The sequence below is a fragment of the Hoplias malabaricus genome, chromosome 18, assembly GCF_029633855.1.
Source record: "Hoplias malabaricus isolate fHopMal1 chromosome 18, fHopMal1.hap1, whole genome shotgun sequence".
In the NCBI taxonomy this organism is placed as follows: Eukaryota; Metazoa; Chordata; class Actinopteri; order Characiformes; family Erythrinidae; genus Hoplias; species Hoplias malabaricus.
This window is the reverse complement of record NC_089817.1, coordinates 19,324,733-19,346,178: the sequence shown is the minus strand read 5'-3', so window position 1 is coordinate 19,346,178 and position 21,446 is coordinate 19,324,733. Positions and strand designations below refer to the sequence as shown.

Below are 21,446 nucleotides of genomic sequence, written 5' to 3'. Positions count from 1 at the left end.
AATATACATGTACAGGAAATGTCTTTTTGTAATCTAAAAATGCAACTAATTAGGCATGAAATAAAATTTGTGCAAACTGTTTAGACTTCTGAAAAATTTCTTTAAATATTACATCATAAACCCAAACTGGCCTGCAGGTAGTACAAAAAAAGAATTATATATGCAAACTTAAATACATTACATATAAAATACTAATGCTTAATACTAACAGCAAAATGGTCTGTGATAAATGTTTGGTATTTGATTCCAGTAAAATTGGTTTTAGTGCAGATCGCATTCCTGAACTTGTCCAAATGTTCAAGTAAAAAGATTTCCAATGATGTGTTTAATACTTGAGCTTTGCAGACTCTGAAAGTTTAAAGCATTTACAGTGAAACCTTGACTTACAAGTGACTCAACTTACGAATTTTGCAAGATGTGAAACTTTTTTTTTTGCTTTATGATGCCACCCGATATCTAAATCACGAGTGAGCGAGCTTACGCCACCAGGTAGTCCAGGGAGCGTTCAGTTTACATAGTTCTTGTCATGCAAGCATCTCGGTCATATTGCTGTTTTTGTATCATTGTAGCATTAAGCGTGTAGTGAGTAAGTTAAGCGATAGAACACGAAATGGAAAAACTCTTCCAACCTCCTCCACCTCCGTCGGCATCTTTCAGCACTTAATAGAACCAGTTTTTCTTTACATTCTCTTTTATTATGTACATGTTTCTTATAAAGTACATTTTTCTTATTTAAAATCATGTAACAAAAAAAGTTTTTGGGGTCTGGAACGGATTAATAGAATGAATTCATTTTGATGGGAAAATTTGTTATACGAGCAAATCGAAGTCACAGCTCAGTCACAGAATGAATTAAACTCACCAGTCAAGGTATTACTGTACTCCGTAGCAGAATTTGCTGGAATGGTGCTGTGGTCATAAACCATTCAGCTGTTTACTGTATGGTAAAGGTGCAATTTTTAAGTGGCAGACACTGACCCTGCGTTCACACTTGCTTACGTCGCCCCAAGTTTGTCTCTTGTGGGTGTGTTCAGAGAGCAGAAGCTGGACAAATACGGACCCTGTGCTTACGATTGCGCAACTTCCATAACAATATTGCATAACTCATTTGCATATAGTGGTGCTTGCCACTGAATCGCGGCTACAAATCGCATACTTCCACAGAAAATGACCGGAGGTTTGTAGCTTTGTTGCCCGCTAGTGTGAACAGGGGGGTGCTTTAATATTGATCCATCATTTCTGTTCAAATATTGTTTTGCATAATTAGTGTGGAAAATAAGAGGAAAAGTCAGTGTCATAGAACTAAATAATTTACATGACATGTTATATTCCATTTTCTATAAAGTTATTTCAGAGTAGGTAATGGGTTTTCCTTTATTGCTTCACTTGCTTTAAAAAGGGGACATATACCTCTTTTAAACAAGTTAGAATAGGTCTGCGGACTATACAAAACATGTTCATGTAGTTCTTTGCACAAAATCACTTTCACATAAAGAAAGCTCACTAGCTCTATTCTTACCAGTTTCAGTCCCTTTCAGAATGAGCTGTTTAAACCTGTCACATTTATGCAAATAAGCTGTTGCTGGCCATGCTCCACCCATCCCATTTTTATGCAGACGAGGGGTGGTGCCAGGGTGGTTCTATGTAAATTTCCTTATTGTGACATCACAATTAAGGAAGCCATCCAAACGGCTCCTAGAAGAATATGATTCCTGACACAAATCTTTTAACTGACTCGCAGAAAATGGATGGATGCTTTGTTTTTGTGCTTGGAGTGTAGCATTAGAGGCCAAAGTGGAAATGCATATTATCCATCCATCCATTATCTGTAACCGCTTATCCAATTTAGGGTCCAGAGCCTACCTGGAATCATCGGGCGCAAGGCGGGAATACACCCTGGAGGGGACGCCAGTCCTTCACAGGGCAAATGCATATTATGTCCCCTTTTAAAAGAATATAACTAATACTTCTGTGTAAATGGTTTGAGGACTGTGACCAAACAGTTCAGAGGACATAAAACTAAATAAACCAAAATTTCCTCCCTTCACACACACACAAAAAAAAAAAAAAAATGCAATCTTTTGCCAACGTTAAAAATAAATCCTTAAAATACATTTGAAGCTGATCAAGTGTTTAGGTTAATACTTCCTAATGTCAATACATTTTCTTTCAGTTAGCCATATAAAGATGATAAAAAAAACAGGGAATACAAAAAGTAATTCAGCTTTGTAAGTACTCTTGCCTGAGTTATTCACTGGCCAGAATTGCCAAGCCTACACCTACTGCTACGCAAAATGCTACAAGTGAAGGCACTAAGGTTTACTTAATAATGTCCAAGTGCTGCATTCTTAAAGAACCTGACACATGTAGTCCTAATCTAGAAATCGTTTTTAGGTTGAATTTCAAGATATGTACACTTGGCAACTGAATTCATTTGGCTGAAAAAAAGCCTGTGTAGATAAGCATCCCCACTCTGAAATTTTTTTACAGATCCTTTAAATTCTGACTCAGTCTCATTTACAGTGTACAATCCAGAAACAGTGCTTCTGAAAAGCTCCAGGAATGCAAGACTTGAGCAACTGCTCAAGTGAATCTAGGGTTATTCATGCCTCAAAACAACAATAAGCTCTCAGAAGAGTGAGGCAGAAATTCTCCTGTAGAATGAGCCTGTACTGTTCAATGAACTTCTAATGAAGCACTCTGATCAGCCATTTTACGAATTTTCATACTCTACTTCATATCAGCAAACACTAGGGCTTATTCTACTGATTCAACATTTCAGAGAACTGGCAACATTCTCTTCAAAGCAATACTCCAGTGTTTTTCTGCTTAAAGTGTGTTTGCTGCACCTGTAAAATTGTTGCTTAAAAAAAGGATCAAATTAAATGTTTAACATCTCAAAGACAGAATTTCCACCACAAACTCAGTATATTAGTATCTATTGGACTTAAAAACATTTAAATAAAACAGGCTATAAATCGAACATGGACATATGCTTTGAGTTTACATGATATTTTAAAATGTCTAGCCTTCATCTAGGTTTCTGACCACCAGTCTGATACAAACTGGGCATTTTTGTTAGACTTAATACTAAGAAAATGCAGCAATCAATTATAAATTTCCTGTATGTCACAGATGAGGAAGGTGGGGAATATGCTGAAAAAAATGCTGGGTTTTAACAAGCCTAACGTTTATTTATTTATTTTTACAGGCTTGGTAGTGAAGTTTTCGTATGTCTTAATTTGATTATGTAGTGTTTATAACAAATCATCCCAAACTATGACACATTGTTTGATAAAGGCAGTTCTGATGCCCAAAAAATTGCAAATTATATTATTTTTATTCCAAGTATAACTGTAGTAATAATTATAGTAATTTTTAACACTACTTAAAAAGCAGTACATCTCAGCCTTAGTTCAGTTTTATAAATCTCAGTAAAATCTCCTTTCATATCCTGTCACAGCTAAATTATCATATTGACATTCCAATAGCTGTTACATAATCATGTTTTAATTGGTTTAAAATATCCTCTCTCTGTCAGTCCTAATATAAAGACTGAGAACACAACTGGAATGTTGATCAGAAAAGTGTGTGTATGTATATATATACGTACACCAAAATGGCATGTAGGTCCCATTAGTAAAATGGAGACAGTACTGAGTGATGAAAGAAGTCCATAGTGAAATGGATGCTGTTTAAATTTTGTGCTCATTGGTTACCAGTTTCCACGGAGATGAGAGTGATGCTATGTTTAAGGCATTTCTGATGGCTCTGTAGTTTCTCAAGTTTAAATATCAGCTCACAGCTCCCAAATGATGCGGCTGGCTTGTTGCAATCGATTCTGACCCCCAAAGCCCTATGGGGAATGAGAATAATTGATATAAACATTATTACCGCTACTGTAAAAAGCAAAGTTATAATATGTAGAGGAGATGTGGGTTCTGTCTCAGATTATGTCCAGTTCTGGACTGTGGTCAGCTTTAAATCTGACATCAAATTTGTCCAATCTGATTTAATTCATGTGTAGACTAACTTGAATATTTACTTACATGTATACAAAGAAATTGAAATCAGAAATGATAAATACATTTTTAGAACTAAAGAGAAAAGAAACAAAATAAACATTGTGCACTTTATTGTAAGCTCAAGACAAGGTTCAATTTGAACAAGTGACCCAGTCACAGCACTTGAATGTGTTGAAAGTGTTGAGTGTTTAAATTAAATCTCATTTGTATCTGCTGACCTGGTTAGGACTCGCTCTCCATGGTAACTATGACAGTCAGTCCATTATCTGTTGCAGAGAAAATATAAGGCAGTTAATAAGAGCTCATAGAAGGTTCGTGGTATGCGTTAGCTGTTAATGGCACTGCATTTGTGAAGCAGAACTACTTCACCGTAGACCACTGTAGAATGAAAAGGAGCTTTTGTCCTACACTGGAAGTAATAGTAGATTATATTTTCCATTTGGCAATTTAAAAAAGAGCCTTCAGTCCTACCAGTCTTTGGAGCTTTGCAGTCTTTCTGTTCATCTGAGTGCACATCGTTGCTTAGGAGATGATTCTGTGAGTCACTCAGTGCCCTGCTATTTGTTTGGCCATCAGCAGCACTGTAAATTACAAAATCAGTTCCAGGAGACAAATAATCATCCACATTATTTTCAAATACTTCAACAATAAAGCATACTTATGATTTTGTTACATATACTGTTAAATTATTACAGCTCATAATGCATGTCAAATGTAAGATTTTTTTTTTATTATTTTCACGTAATTGTGGATGATTTTAGCTGGAAAAGTTCACACAATTTGCAAATATTAAATATACAATTTCTGATTTTACAGCAACAAAATGTGGAATAATCATGATATCTGTTAGGTTTATTTAAATATGCACATTACAGTGGAACCTCTACCCACGAACTTGATCCGTTCCATGACCCAGTTCGTAAGTGGAAAATTTCGTTTCTCGAATCAGTTTTCCCCATTTAAAAAAATGGAATGCGTTTGAGCCCAACCCAAAAGTCACCCTTTTTGCACTGATATATGTTTACATAACTCTCAAATTAGTAAAAAAAAATACATGTAGCATTACTAAAAATAAAAGAGAAATACAAGTAAAAGAGAAGTAACAGTAATAAAAAAGAAAAAAAAAAGTTAAGTGGTTACACATCACTACCTTGAAGACGTGACGACTGGTTGGAGGAGTAACACAGGCACTGGCTGTATGACAGGAGGTGGGGGGTGGGTGGAATTACGGCAAGTAGGTGGGTGAATGTGGGGAGACGAAGCTTAACTTAGCACGAATTTCGATGTCTGCTATTTACACTAATGCTAAATTGCTAAAACTACAATTTGCTAATCTTAATAGCTCACTCAAGTCTGGGCACGCTGGGAGACTCGCCTCTTGGGGTCAGTGGCCATTTCTAGCCGCTGACTCGGCGGAGGCTCGGGTTCGTTTCTAGAGTCATATTCAAATGCCTGGTTTGTATCTTAGAAAGTTGGTTAGTATAGGCATTCGTTAGAAGAGGTTCCACTGTATATGGAGAAACATTTTGGGACTTGTTAATACAAAATTTCATCTAAAATGAAGTGTATAAATAGGTAGTTTGCATCTCTCATCTGCTACAGTACTAGCTTCTATTCTCATTGGAATTCTATATACCAGATTTTAGGAAATTATTTGACGATTCAACCAAAAGAGGTCAGGTACTAATTTAGTTTTACTGCTCCACAATCCAGTGCTGGTGGGAGAGTGTTTTACATTTAACTGAAGTTTGACAGTGAGCATGCTGACCAAGCTTCTGAGCACCTGCTTAAAAAAATATATGGAGACCATAAATGCTGCTACTTTTGATATACAGAAAAAAGAATAGCAATTAGAGGAGATTACCATTTTGAGTTGGTTTGCTGGACCCCCATGCACTGTTCAGGGTCAATGTTGACTAACCGTATAGGGAATGCATATCCATCCCCTAAGCTTCAAAGAGGGGAAAAGGATACAGGTTAAGTCTTTAACAACTCTATTTTTCTTTAAAATCCTCATCTCCATTATTGACAAATTGCTTGAATGTCCTATTAAATTGTTCTGCCTAATGTTAAGAAAAAGCAAATACACATGAAGAACAAGACATGTATCACTAGTTCATTAAAATAATCTCCCATATTTTTAAATTCTCTGCCATAGCAAAATGGGATTTCACAAATTAATATCCAAAAGAAAAAAAAGAAAAGCATTCTATATAATGGCAGTTTATGTGGGCACTTATTTCTTGGTTTTCATTGTGTTTGTTTAGCTCCATTTAACCTCATAAATGCAGTCTCAGATGAACACTTGTCCAGCAATGTGAGACAGGACAGTCCTGAATTGCCTGCTATCAAATTAACATGCAGGACAAAATCAGAACAACTCATTTTATCATGTTTTTAGACATCTGCATATCAACTAATCTGACTGGGTTCTTCAGTTGGTGGGTTGGTAGGTGCTCCAGATCTCCAAATTAATGTGCAAATGCACACCAAAAAAGTGTTTTAAATCTCTCCTTTAAGAGATTACCCGTGATGACATTTCCTTTGATAATTTTGATGACATAAGACTATCTGTTCCAAGAGCTTTTACTACACGTTTGTGTTTTTAAGGACAGATTTTTTTTACCTTGTGTAAACAGGCAAGAACCAGTATTTCTTTTGGTCTCCAAAAACCTGAACCAAATTATTGCAGAAGCCCAGAGTAAAGCCATTTTTATCAGGGCCACTCCTGAACACTGGGGCTCTGAAAGCCTCTGTCAGAAGAAAATAAATATCAGTGAAGAAGCTGCTCTCATTACACTCGAATATGAATATTCTCATATTCATGTCACAAAAAAAACTTTGTAATTGCAAAACAAAAATGAAATAAAAATTAAGATTTTTTTTTCATTAGATAAGCTCAGTCTTCTCTCTAACCAACATAAACTATATAACTGGCAAAAGTCATAGGAGCATTACAATCATTTTAAAGGTAAAAAATGAGTTACCGATAGTAGTTCTGTTCTTGGCAACAAGCCAGATGTGATAGCTGAAAAGGGACATGATGCTGATGAAGAACATGGCTGACACAAAGAAGAGGAACAGCACATGGAACTTAGCATGAGTGTCCGGCAGCTGATTCTGGTCAAGAAGACATTAGTTTTAGAATTAGTTATAACATTATTCAACATAAATCTGACCATATCAAAACAGAACTGCTTGTATTTCTTGAGATAATTTTCCCTTCCTCATCTTTGTACAGATTTTTAAATAAAGGTTCAATGGCACAATGACTAAATGGTAAGCAAACACTACCTATAAATTCAGACAAAATTAGCCAGCAGGCAGGTGACACTTTTCCTTCAGGAAAATGGTTGTACACTTAGATATGTACTCCACAATACACATTTCTCTCACACACACCCATCAGGAGCACACACAGGCATGACAAAGGGTTCAGTCAAAAGGAGCAAAGCAAGCACACAGTTTTTTACCTCCGGACAATGCTCTATAGCTCTTCTTCGGCAAAGCTTTAGGCAGAATGTTAGAGACATGGACAGAATGTTAGATACAAGGACATGATCTTTTCCTCCACATTCACATACATCTGCAGACATGCACACATTCACAGCATGCCTGCACACTCAATGACTTTAGTTTGTTTTAAGCTTTTTACACATGGGCCAAGAACCCATGATGTACCACAGGTTTGGAAGTTAAGCCAGGGGTTCTCTAACTTTTTAATCAAAGGCCAGCTCAGTTTTTCAGGGGGCTGGATTGCAGCCAGAAAGGAAAACATACCGTATTTTCCGCACTATAAGGCGCACCTAAAAAACTCAAATTATCTCAAAAGCCGACAGTGCGCCTTATATATGGACCAATATTGAGCCAGGTCTCGCAACTACGGTAAGTAGCCGCCTACTTCATTTTCTTCCGCGCGCTGTGCATGCTGGGTATATACCGATATATATATTTCATTTCCATTTGTTTTTTATGTAAAGACCCCAAAATGGCTCCTATTAAGAGACACGCATATGACGCAGAGTTTAAACTCAAGGCGATCAGTCACGCAGAAGAACACGGGAATAGAGGAATAACTTAGTAAAGTGAGCTTTACGTGTTTATTTTGTGTGTTGTGTGATTTTAACGTTTGAGCAACATTGAGTTATTGATATATTGTTATCGCTTTGCACTATTTCGAGTGTTACTATATTGTGATTGTTATTATTATTGAATAGAGGAAAAGTCCCCCCCCCCCCACTATGTGGGGTATATTAACATTGCACTACATGTTTTACCTTAAACTACGCTGGGTTGTAATCTATTAATAAAGTTGAACTGACCTATCTGACTGTTTTGTTGACATTCCCTTTAGCGCAGCTCCATCTAATTGATGCATAACGTAACCCCCAGCCTCTACTGTAGCGTCTATTGTATGCGCCTTATAATCCGGTGCGCCTTATATATGGACAAAGTTTTAAAATAGGTCATTCAATGAAGGTGCGCCTTATAATCCGGTGCGCCTTATAGTGCGGAAAATACGGTATATAAAAACCATGTCATAAAGTCATTAAAAAATTGTATTTAAATTTAAAGTTATAAAATTTTGTAAATGTAAAGTCGCTGTCAAGTATGGGATGGCAATTTGTTCCGTTTGTGCATCTAAATTTAGTTTTAAGGTACATGTGTGTGAGCGCACAGGGATAATTTCTGCCTGAAAAGCACAAATATTGCACAAAGTACAGCAGAAAGTGGCCCTAAAACAGGATCATAGCTGATGGCACTGTTCCTTTATACGAGACACGATGTAGAGGGTGTCTCTCACGCAACCACATGTTTACAGCACTTTGTCTCCTTACAGGCTACAGCCTCTCACGCAGTAGCGGTATTAACATGGAAAGGCATCGGCATCTTACGTTCGCGTGACACTGGCACATGCCAGTAACATCGGCACCTTACGTACGGGTGACAGTGGCATCTATTTTTTTTTTTTTTGGTGACAGTGGCATCTATTTTTTTTTTTTGGTGACAGTGGCATGTGCCAATGGCATCTATTTTTTTTTTTTTTGGTGACAGTGGCATGTGCCAATGGCATCTATTTTTTTTTTTTTTGTGACAGTGGCATGTGCCAATGGCATCGATTTTTTTTTTTGGTGACAGTGGCATGTGTCAATGGCATCTATTTTATTTTTTTTTGTGACAGTGGCATGTGCCAATGGCATCGATTTTTTTTTGTGACAGTGTCATGTGCCAATGGCATCAATTTTTATTTTTTTTTTGACAGTGGCATATGCCTCTGTTTTGCGCAAATGCCGATGACATTGACATCCGTTTTATGACACTGACATATACTCCACTTCATTGTTGAACATCTGCCAGTAGACTAAGTTTAGCTAGCATTTGGATGTTTAAACTAGCTATATATTTAAGGTTGAAAGTGAACGTTGAAAACACGACCAAGCACAGACATTGAAAAAACGAGTATCAGACGTATTTTGGACGTCCGTTGACGTTATTAATTGGTCCCGAAATAAATTACTTGTATAAAACGCGTTTTGGACGTCCACTGACGTTATCGATTGGTCACCACTTAACTAACTTATTAAGATGGATTTTGGACGTCCATTGACGTTTAAAATATGTGTTTGACGGACAGACTACTTTTAAACCTATTTTGAACGTCCAGGGACGTTCCTTGTTTACTGAGTAGTTAAATATATAGCTAGTTTAAACATCCAAATGCTAGCTAAACTTACTGGCAGATGTTCAACAATGAAGTGGAGTATATGCCAGTGTCATAAAACGGATGTCAATGTCATCGGTATTTGCGCAAAACAGAGGCATATGCCACTGTCAAAAAAAACAAAAAAAAAAAAACGATGCCACTGTCACTAAAAAAAAAAAAAAAAACAGATGCCACTGTCACCCGTACGTAAGGTGCCGATGTCACTGGCATGTGCCAGCGTCACGCGAACGTAAGATGCCGATGGCTTTCCATGTTAATACTGCCTCTCCTCTCACGTTCGGGAGAAACGGCAAACCTGTTAGTGGTTCGGAAGACGGGACACTTAGTAGAGAACGAGATCTTAATGGTTTGTACAAAATACGTTGACTTGACACTGACAAACCAACGTATTGTCATTTTCGCCCCCAAATTATTGCAAGGGACAATTCAGTAATTGCTGGATTGGTATAGAGACATGTCCATACCATATCTACCATATCAATGACCTTCGCCAGGCCACACGCTTTGCTGCTGTAGATTGTACCCCCAACACATAAATATTCGTTGTCCAAATAAAAACAAGTTAAAACATCATTTAATCAGCAGCAGTGGTCTTTCATGCTGTGTTAACTTTTTTGTCATCTCTTCCAAAACTGTAATTTTTGACATACAATACAAATTTTCTAGACATCTAAAAAATAGTTTTACTATTATATTTACATTTCTCATGCTTTCTCCTTTCACTAGTTACATAAACATGAAGTTGTATAACAATACTAGAACCAATTCACACAGTTATCAGGTACCATACTGATTTTTTTGCTTTGAAAACACTGATTTGAAACTTTTTAAGTTTAGTATTGGTTCATGTAAGGGCACTTGTGCATTACAGTGCATTACTGTGTACTCACTGTCCAGAATTTGATGAAATACTGCAAGACGGTTGCTGCAATAAAAACACAGTAAAGCATGGAGTAGGCCAGGAACAGCACAAAGAACTTGTAGTTTGAAAAGCCCACACAGTTATTAACCCTGTGAAAAAGAGGGAAGAAGAAAATAAAAAAGGAAAGTTGAGATCACAAAAAAAAAAGACAGAGGTACAGACTCAAAAACTGGAATCCTGCCATTTATGCAGACACACACAAACATTTATTTAGTGAGAAATCACAAAACGCTCAATAATTATATAACAGGAGTAGCCTGAAACCTTCAAAATAAAGATGAACTTATCGATAGACTGGTAACTGAAATATGCCGGTATTCATCTTAATCATCCATAACCTGTGACCTGCCGATTAGTCTCATATCAGATTCAGTTCTGGTCAAATATAAACTCAAATGCCCTGGTTCACTTGATGTGATAACAGCTGTGACTAGTCAAGATGCTAATCCAAACACAATAAAACATTTAGTTTTTGGTTTATTTTTAAAGATAAGATTAGGAATGTAATAACAACAACTGCTTCTGTGAAGGCTTTAATCTGATGACTGTCGGACACACTATCGAATGCCACTACAATTCATCCCAAAGGTGTTGGATGGAGCTCTATCACTGGATAGATTCCTTGCACAATAGCTTTGCACTGCTTTATTTTTTATTCTTGTAAAATAATTTTACTGAAAATTGCAATAATTTCAACCATGATATTAGATAAATGTTTATGTATGATTGCCTTGTGATATTACAAACAAATCTTAACAGAGGTGTTATTTATAAGGTTATTTAGCATTCCTCAAGCAGTCCATCACACCATGCAAGTTAGCCAATCATGCTTCATTTTAACAATATCAGCTTTTTTTTTTTTAAACAATGTGAAAATAATGACATACAGGGGTTGGACAATGAAAGTGAAACACCTGGTTTTAGACCACAGTAATTTGGTATGGTGTAGGGCCTCCTTTTGCGGCCAATACATCATCAATTCGTCTTGGGAATGACATATACAAGTCCTGAACAGTGGTCAGAGGGATTTTAAGCCATTCTTCTTGCCGAATAGTGGCCAGGTCGCTACGTGATGCTGGTGGAGGAAAACGTTTCCTGACTCGCTCCTCCAAAACACCCCAAAGTGGCTCCATAATATTTAGATCTGGTGACTGTGCAGGCCATGGGAGATGTTCACTTTCATGTTCATCAAACCAATCTTTCACCAGTCTTGCTGTGTGTATTGGTGCATTGTCGTCCTGATACATGCTTAAGAATTGGTCCAATAAAAAAAAAAAAGTCTCACCATGAAGTTATTAAGAGTGAACTGAAATTAATATACTTTTGCTGGCTACACTGATTAATACAGAAGTCAACTGTTTGAGGCATATGCCACAATTAAGAAGTAAATTAAGTTAATTTTTCATTTATGCTATGAGACAATCATCATTTGTCTAAATTTAAAGTATTGCCCAAGCCTACTCTACCCTACATTTGGTATGATAATCAAAGGCTCATGCAGCTGTTCCAAACCCATTTCAATTTTAGGTTTATCTATGGATAATAAACAAGAAGTGCATTCATATCCAGTTGTGAGGTGATCATAAAGATTTACTTGATCATTGTGTTTCTCTGAGCACATTTAAAACAGAGATAATTCTACAGACAATACAAAATAAATAGCATGAATGAAAAAAATGAAAAAACAAAAACAAAAAACAAATCACAAACATATACAGGTGCTGGTCATAAAATTAGAATATCATGAAAAAGTTTTTTTTATTTCATTCAAAAGTGAAACTTGTATATTATACTCAGTCATTACACACAAACTGATATATTTCAAGTGTTTATTTCTTTTAATTTGATGATTATAACTGACAACTAATGAAAACCCCAAAATCAGTGTCTCAGAAAATTAGAAAAGGTTCAATATTGAAGACACCTGGTGCCACACTCTAATCAGCTAAACTCTAATTTAACTCAAAACATCTGCAAAGGCTTTTAAATACTCTCTCTGTCTAGTTCTGTAGGCTCCACAATCATGGGGAAGACTGCTGACTTCTCAAAAATGGGGGGGGAATTCACACAGACTGGACTCAAGAATCACCACACACAGACGTATGTAAGACATGGGTTTCAGCTGTCACATTCCTTGTGTCAAGCCACTCTTGAAAAAGAGACAGCATCAGAAGTGTCTTGTTTCCAAAAAGGACTGGACTGCTGCTGAGTAGTCCACAGTGATGTTCTCTGATGAAAGTAAAGTTTACATTTCCTTTGGAAATCAAGGTCCCAGAGTCTGGAGGAAGAGAAGAGAGGAACAGAATCCACGTTGCTTGAGGTCCAGAGTAAAGTTTTCACAATCAGTGATGGTCTGGGGTGCCATGTCATCTGCTGGTGTTGGTCTACTGTGTTTTCTGAGGTCCAAGGTCAACTCAGCCATCTACCAGGACGTTTTAGAGCACTTCATGCTTCCTGCTGCTGACCAACTTTATGGAGATGCAGATTTCATTGTCCAACAGGACTTGGCATCTGCACACAGTGCAGGACCATGGTATCCCTGTTCTTAATTGGTCAGCACACTCGCCTGACCTTAACCCCGTAGAAAATCTATGGGGTATTGTGAAGAGGAAGATGCAATACACCAGACCCAACAATGCAGAAGAGCTGAAGGCCACTATCAGAGCAACCTGGGCTCTCATAACACCTGGGCAGTACCACAGACTGATGGACTCCATGCCATACCACATTGCTGCAGTAATTCAGGCAAAAGGAGCCCCAACTAAGCATTGAGTGCTGTACATGCTTATACATTTTTAATGTTCATACTTTTCAGTCGGTCAGCATTTCTAAAAATCCTTTTTTGTATTGGTTTTAAGTAATATACTAATTTTCTGAGATACTGAATTTGGGGTTTACATTAGTTGCCAGTTATAATCATCAAATTAAAAGAAATAAACACTTGTAATATCAGTCTGTGTGTAATGAATGAGTATAATATACAAGTTTCAATTTTTTAATGGAATTACTGAAATAAATAAACTTTTTCATGATATTCTAATTTATAATCTAATTTTATGACCAGCACCTGTACATAACACATAAAACCTTAAAAAATGTGAGTCAAAAAATATTGCACCAGGAGCCAGCACTGCATTCATTCACATTAATAAAAGTTCATTAAAATACACATACCAAGGACAGTGATGATCCATTTTCAGTACACACCTGAATGAATCAGAAACATGACAATCATACATAATTTTTAAAAAATGCATAACAGTATAATAGCATATTCTAATTCAAAGTGAATCGAGAATTTGATTCACTCACTGGTCACATGTAGAACAGTGATGACATCGGTCCGGTTTGATCAGCTGACAGTAATCACAGTAGCGGATGGCTGTAAACAACATCAACCATGGTTATACATATCCAAATATACAGTTTAACAATTGTATATGCCATTTTGAAACCCAACATAACATGCCAGCCTTGCTTACTTAACTGTACTTTTAGAAAGAGAATGTGTGTTTTAATATGTAGAATTTGTGGTGTATTGCTGACCTCCCGAGCCTGTACAGGTGTATATGGGTAAATTTCTGGCCACTTTTTTGAGGATCTCCTGCTGGGCTTCAGGTCTCTCCTCTTTTTCATACAGTTCCTTCTCTGATTTTGGCAAACTGAACTAAAGCAGAAAGGCAACAATGTTGAGTTATTGAAAATCTGTGTATGTGCACATATAGGCTGAATTTCAGTTTGCAATATTCAAAGAACAGTACACATCCTTAGTATAATGAGAAAAATCACAATAATATCAGTTTTATAAAGTTTTTGCACAAATGCTATTTCATGTCATGCACAGGGATGCATGTGCATACAACATTTAAATAATTAAACAAACAAAACCTGCACTAAGACTCAAAACTAGAGACTTCTTTAATGCTCGTTTTGCTCTCATTCTCTTGTCTGTTATTATGGTTTGTGGTAGCGCAACTACAGGCAAGCCATTGAGCAGCAAAGCAGTGCCATGCCCTCTACTTGGCATGTGAGAACAACCAAAGAGAGGTAGACACATCAAAACCATCCCCTAAATACCTCCATGGCATGTCTATTAAAATTCTATTTTGTTACATGTCCTAGTAAAAAATAAAGCTAGCACTTTAAAGAAAAAAAAACAAAAAATAGAAAGGAAGGTGAAAATGGAGTTTCAGCACTTTACCTCTTTTGAAGGGTTGCTAGGTTTGGAAAGGATAGTTTTCCAATACGACCACATAAACATTATGAAGCAGACATGAAAGACTATCAGATATATAACTGCAACAGAAAAACAGACACTTATTATACAGCCATGGCTTTCCATTAAAAAAAACAATATGTACTTTTTAGTTAATTGTCTACTGAGGTTTCTATAAATAACTTGATATTTTATTTTACCATGTAATTATTTTATTTATTTATAATAAATGTTTTTTTTTTTTTTTTTAAATCTCTCCTGAAAATAAGTTTGATATAAGTATTTGCTGGTAAATGCACCAAAGCGGAAAACCCTGGTTTTCACAATACTGCATAACACAGCATGACACTCATAGTAAATTGGGGCAATAAAAGTCTCATTGTCATCTGCAAACACTTACCTTGCTCTTCAGTGTTAGGGATTGTGTCTAGAAAGAAAGGTAGAGCGAGAAAGAGACACTAAATTAGAGTGCATTCTATTGATTAAGTGACAGTCTTCATCCATTCATAGGCAGCTGCTGATTGGACACTGGCGCTTGTCTGTGTCTCTCACCTCTTTGGGCCAATAAGGCTAGGCTGAGGGGAGGCTGGCACTGCCATCTGGAGTGGAGAAAGCCTGCCTTGTGTCCACCAACAAGGGAATACCTCTAGAATAATGACAACTGAACGCTAGGTGTCTGCATGAGTTGCCTGCAAGTAACTGGACAGAACCATAAGCTTATTCATTAACTCATTGAGTGCGTGTGTGTTTTTATGGGTCTAAATAAAGCAAACAAACTGCCCAAAGGCTGCACTTTGTTCCACTCCTCAGCATAATTGACATGTGTGACACAAGGAAGTGAACACTTAAAATACTTCAAAACCGTGTTTACATGATATTGGAAGAAAATGGAAAAAGGGGCATAGGGCGTTTAAGGGAAATGCCACAATTTTCTAAAACTTTTGTAAAGGCTGAGAGATGTTATAATCTCAGAAGAGATATCAACTACATTTTATTATTTTCAATACATCTGAATAAAGAATTATGCAGACATTTTAGAAATGTGAGAGTAACATTTGTTCTTGTGTTCCCATTAAGATTTTACAGTAAATGACAAAGCTCATACATTAGAGGAAGGAAAGGGACAGAGATTTCGCTGAGAGAAAGAGAGAGAAATATATCCATAACTTAACAGAAATAATTTACAACACATGAAATAATTAAATAATCACGGAAATGTATTTATGGTTGTTCTGAGACACAAAGTGAAGCGAAACCTGACGTGAAGGAAATGGCCATATTATTTAGACACTCCTCGTCTGAATACACTGATGTAATTTAGCAGAAGTAACTGTTAATGCCGTCAACGGTTATTCTCTATGCGCGAACCTGATTTGACAACCGAGTAATGTTAACACTGCCCTGATCATGACTTTCACAGTGCGGCAGGCGGGTTACGGCAAGTTTGATTCGCACAAAAGGGCTGTGATTAAACTACTGCAGACAGTGGACAGGTGTGAGTGGAGAGTACTGTACAGGTTTAACAATGATTTTTCCAGTGGTGCCAGGCATTAGAACCGCTTCACAGTGGTTTTAAGCGAATGGGAAACGGACCCTGAACTTTCAGAATAAGCGGAGAGAAACTTGTGATACTTACAGACGCAGAGCTCCAAGACGTAGGCATAATAGGACCAACATACGACCAGGTTAATGAATATAACAGGTATCCACGATAAGCCCCGCTGACAGCATCTCAACACATGAGAGGGCGCCATCTTTAATCCGCCTGTGGAGAGGCCGTGACGTCTCGCCCCTCAGCGCAGCCCTGCTGAAAACAAAGAAGGGATTTTTCGCTTACAAATCAGTTCACAATTAAGTGAATAATAAAATCTTAGCCACCCCCACCAGTGAACATTTGTACAATGTTAACAAGCGCATTTGTACCTATATATTAAAAAACGTATATGCGAAATAAGCAGTCAGGAACACAGCTTAGTATTTTTGCTTTGAAACTGCATTTTAAAAACAATTATAAACAGGCAAATATAAACAGTCATGGTTTCTGATCTTGTAAATCTAAGGAGCCAATCCCATCCCAGTAAACATTTAGCCGTTGAAATAACGTAATTGCTGCCGTCTAATCAACGTTCTCCTAAAGTTGAAAATGAAAGTTGAAAAGACGTCCAAACACAGACATTGAAAAGACGACTATTAGACGTATTTTGGACGTCCACTGACGTTATTAATTGGTCCCGAAATAAATTACTTGTATAAAACGCATTTTGGACGTCCACTGACGTTATCGATTGGTCACCACTTGATAACTAACTTAATCATAAATTGAGATTAGTTCGTGGTGACGGGGGAAAACACAACAAAAACGGAGGGAATAGAGGAAAGGAAAATGTTTTATTCTTATTTACTGGACTATTGATCTGTTTAGTACACCACATTAGCACACGTATTTGTTTTGTCAATATAAAGGACACCATTTTACCCTATTTATAATTACAGTTAAGTTCAGTACCCATTTGACTAAAGGTAATGATTGTGCTCAACGAACACTTTTTCTAAAATACAGTTTCAGATTATTTAGTTTGGAACTGACTCCAGATTTGGGAGACTGCTAACTGGATGAAAGTAAACTCAGAGTGAAAGTGCTACAAAATTAAACAACTTGAGTTACAAACGAGTTTCTGTGATAATTCAAACAGTAAGTAAAAACTTACAGACAGGTTAAACTTCAGCCACGCACAAACAACTGTGGTTTTTCTCCTCAAATATACCGTTCAACCTTAAAAGTCACAGAGCTTAAAATACACCAGAGTGAACTGCAGTTCCCCACAATTATAGGCCTCTGTACATTTCAGGGGAAATGAAGCCAAAACTAACAGTTCCGTATTTGTCCAGCAGATAGCAGCAACACAGTGGGTTTGTTAGTTTAGAACCCATTAGTCCTTAAAGCCTCAACAACTGCTTATTTTGAAGGGTGTGGTAACGCTCTTCAAACGCTCATCAGTGTTTATGTATGCATGTGCTTTACTGCTGCTGCCTTTGCATAACATTGCCTTTTATATCTATACATTTAATTCTCCATAACAACTAAAAACGACTACATGTTTTATATGATTTATATTACAGTAGCATATTAATTGATATACTGGACAGGGAAATTAATATGATTTAGTAATGTAACAAGAATTGACTAAAAAGCATTCTCCAGTACATCATCTCAGTCACTGATCAAGCATTCATTTACTGTACATCTCACTCTCCTTCTTTCTCTTTTTATATTTATGTCAAAAACACAAAAATGTTCCCAGCCTCACTGATAGCCTCTGTCCCCCAATGGACCTTTTTCATCCATTACATTTGGCTCAGTATTCACCCCTTAAAAGCTATTTCAATGCTGTAAGCATGATAATATAAACTTTTAGATGCTCATCTTTAGTGTGCTTTTAATCTCAGTTTTAACTTAAATGAGACTTAAATACATTTTCATTATTAGAAATGTCATTAGCCCAGGAAAGTTCAAATATTTATATAACATTTCATTTTTATAGGCATGGGCATATGTCTAACTCATGGTCCCTTTAGTAGCAATACAGAATAAAGCTGAATAAAAATAGTATGAGGGTATCATGAGGTTTTCGTTGCTCTTTGTTTTCTCTTGGTTTAGACAGTAACAGTCTGTGTAGATTATATGATTATATTAAGAATAAAATGTTTTAACAGCAGATAGGTCTATTTAGTGCCACAGCCAGGCCCAGGGGGTCCCTGAGTTATATCAGAGGAACAAAGATTTCATTCAGAGGAAATCTTAAAGAACATGTGCTGACTGAAAATGGGGCACTTCCCCTTCATTCTTATAGGGCCAATAAAGCACACCATAGTAATTTGTTGTTTATTTAAACTTTCTCTCACCTTTACTATCTATTTATCTAGACAGTATGATTTTGTGCTTAATTAATTTGCAATTATTTGTCAACGACAACGTACAATGAAATGTGTCTTCCGCATTTAACCCATTTGTGGCCATGAACACACACACACACACACACACACTACTGCACACTTTTAATTGTAGTAATTTGAATTGAAAAGTAATATGCTACGAATGCACGTATTGTGCACCAGCCATGTACTGAAAAATTCTACCTGGTCCTGAAGTTTTATCCATCAGCTCACTCAGTAATGTAGAAGAGCACCAAGGAAGACAAACAGTGAGAGAGTAACTGTGAGGTCTTAATTACATTTCTTAAACAAAATTCCAAGCAAGGCAGAAAGGCTTGCTGATTATGAAACCAGTACAATGGACAAATTATAAAAATTGATCTCATCTGAACTGTTTGTTGAGAAGGTATATTTTTCACATATATCATCAATTGTACATGACAGATTTGACATAAAACATTTTTATTTATTTTTATTGCTGGGTATTCTTGATTTGTGAAACATACTATACATACTTTGTAGAGGAAACATTTATGGAAAAAACAAAAACTAAAACAAAACAGGTCATTATTAATACTTTGTTGGCCTTGCATTGTATTTTAATTCTTTTAGTCATGGACTTCACAAATGAAAAACAGCATTCAATATCAGGGTGGTTCAAATACGGATTGATAGATACATTTGCAGATGGAGCCTTGTCACTGGCAAAAAAAAATCCATCTTAATTTTCTGTCAGATATCTGATATCTGGTGTGTTTGCTGGCCATGTTATTGAGTCGATGTAATTGAGTTCCTATGCCTTTTCTCAAGAAAAGGTTTTTATAGACTTTTGGTCTGTGGCAAGACACATTATCATCGACACGAATGAGTTCATCAACATCAAATCTATTTTCTGTTGATTAACTGGGAAAGGTGTCAGACAATGCGATGTTACCTGTGTATCGACTTTTGAGATACTGATTGCCATCTCCTTTACCTGACATGCAACCCCATAACATAAATGAATCTCTAGCTATTAGTGTTGGTTTTTATTTATTTATTTTTGTTGTTGTTTTTTTTTGTTGTTGTTGTTAATCCCATTACATATAATCAATCTCTACTGTTCAGTCACAAACATTAATTCATGTCTCTGCCCATTTGTGTTAAAGATATTCTTTCATTTACCTAATCATTTGCCTTTTATAGCTTTCCCATTTTGTTTATACTTGCACCAGATTTTAAACACAGATCACTGAGAACAATCGACATCTTGTGCCATACTATCTGTTTAGTTTCCTACTTTTGCATGTCTTGTTGGCCCATTTTTTTAACAGAGTAATTACAAACACAGTAAATTTACCAGTGTTAAATCAACCCTACTACTAGTGTTAAATTAACACTGTTAGTGTAATAATTTAACACTCTCAGTGTTAAATTAACACCAATAGTGTTGATTTAACACTGGAGAATTTGCTGTGTACCCTGTTTGAGCTGGAAAATATAATTGATTTACATTTGTTTAAAGAATGTTCCATAAATCTTAATTTTAAGCTATTTTACTTAGCTTTAATTAGGTGAACATCCTCCAACTGTGGTGTTTCCATAATTGTTGCCAAGGGTAATATTTAATGGGTGTTTAATCAATAATGAAACATTTTCATTTTTGTATATGTGTGTCACTGTGTGTGTGTGTGGGGGGGGGGGGCTCTTGCAAGTAATTCCTGTTTAATAAAGCACAATGGAAGCACTACTTGTCAATGAATGCACATATTGTCTGGTGGTAATGAGCTAGAAATATGGAGGAGAATACCATTATAAATGGAAATGCTAAGCAAAAATCAGCATGATGGATAGAAAACAGACATCAGAGGATAACAGTTTATCAGATAAAGCTGAGGACATGTTGAATTTAAGTGAACAAAGTAGAAAAACAGAAAGCGAATGAGTGATACACAGTTAGGGAAATCTATAGTGATAATAATATAGAATAATACAATGTAGAAAGTGCTTTTCTCAGATCCATTGGAAACATTATTTGATACTACTATAGAGGAAAGGGAGGGGCAGATAATATAATATATGATATAAAATAAGATAACATTTTATTGTACAGAAATTTGCAGGTGAGGGGGGCGGCATTGGGGAAAAATTATGCTTAAGTAAATATATTTATTCATTCATTGTCTGTAACTGCTTATTCAGTTCAGGGTCATGGTTTAAGTGAAGACAACACATTTTAATAGGAATGTAAAATGCTTACGTTGAAAACACATAAGAGCATTTTTTTTAGTTCACATTGAAATGCTAACATATTTACAAAGATGGGATACATATCATAAAACTAAATATTTTCAGCGAATATGTGTGAATATGTCAGAAATTGATTATCACAGGCTGTTTAAACATACCCTCTTTTGTTTTCACTGTTGCTGAAATATGCATATCTGTGACATATGTTAAAAGAACCTGGATTGTACGCAAATAGATGGGTGAAATGGAAGAGGAAGAGAAGGTGGAGAATAAAGAAGAGAGTAACAGAGAGAGAGAGAGAGAGATGGAAAGGGAACAGTGTCTGGAGTATGATGATGACAGCCCTTGGCTCCACTCCATTGCTGACGAAAGCAGCTTAGCCCCTCAGTTGCCATG

At 36.4% G+C, this 21,446-nt stretch overlaps 1 protein-coding gene across 4 annotated transcripts; it reads right to left on the bottom strand.

Moving 5' to 3' along the window:
• Positions 1 to 1,913: 1,913 nt before the first annotated feature.
• On the bottom strand, positions 1,914 to 17,723 carry zdhhc20a (zinc finger DHHC-type palmitoyltransferase 20a). Of its 4 annotated transcripts, none has more exons than XM_066651624.1 (15): positions 17,597 to 17,723; positions 16,525 to 16,695; positions 15,289 to 15,315; positions 14,874 to 14,968; positions 14,219 to 14,339; positions 13,985 to 14,054; positions 13,847 to 13,879; positions 10,641 to 10,761; positions 7,499 to 7,534; positions 7,013 to 7,145; positions 6,652 to 6,778; positions 5,890 to 5,976; positions 4,497 to 4,606; positions 4,244 to 4,291; positions 1,914 to 3,856 (listed from the first exon to the last, which is right to left on the bottom strand). In XM_066651624.1, exons 2-14 carry the CDS (start codon positions 16,640 to 16,642, stop codon positions 4,248 to 4,250), a joined length of 1,122 nt encoding a protein of 373 aa, XP_066507721.1. In that variant the 5' UTR covers positions 16,643 to 16,695; positions 17,597 to 17,723; the 3' UTR covers positions 1,914 to 3,856; positions 4,244 to 4,247. The 4 variants fall into 4 exon arrangements, with proteins under 4 accessions (XP_066507721.1, XP_066507722.1, XP_066507723.1 ...); XM_066651625.1 differs by having other exon boundaries at positions 16,525 to 16,692; positions 17,597 to 17,685; XM_066651626.1 differs by lacking the exon at positions 7,499 to 7,534.
• Between the last annotated feature and the right edge of the window lie 3,723 nt (positions 17,724 to 21,446).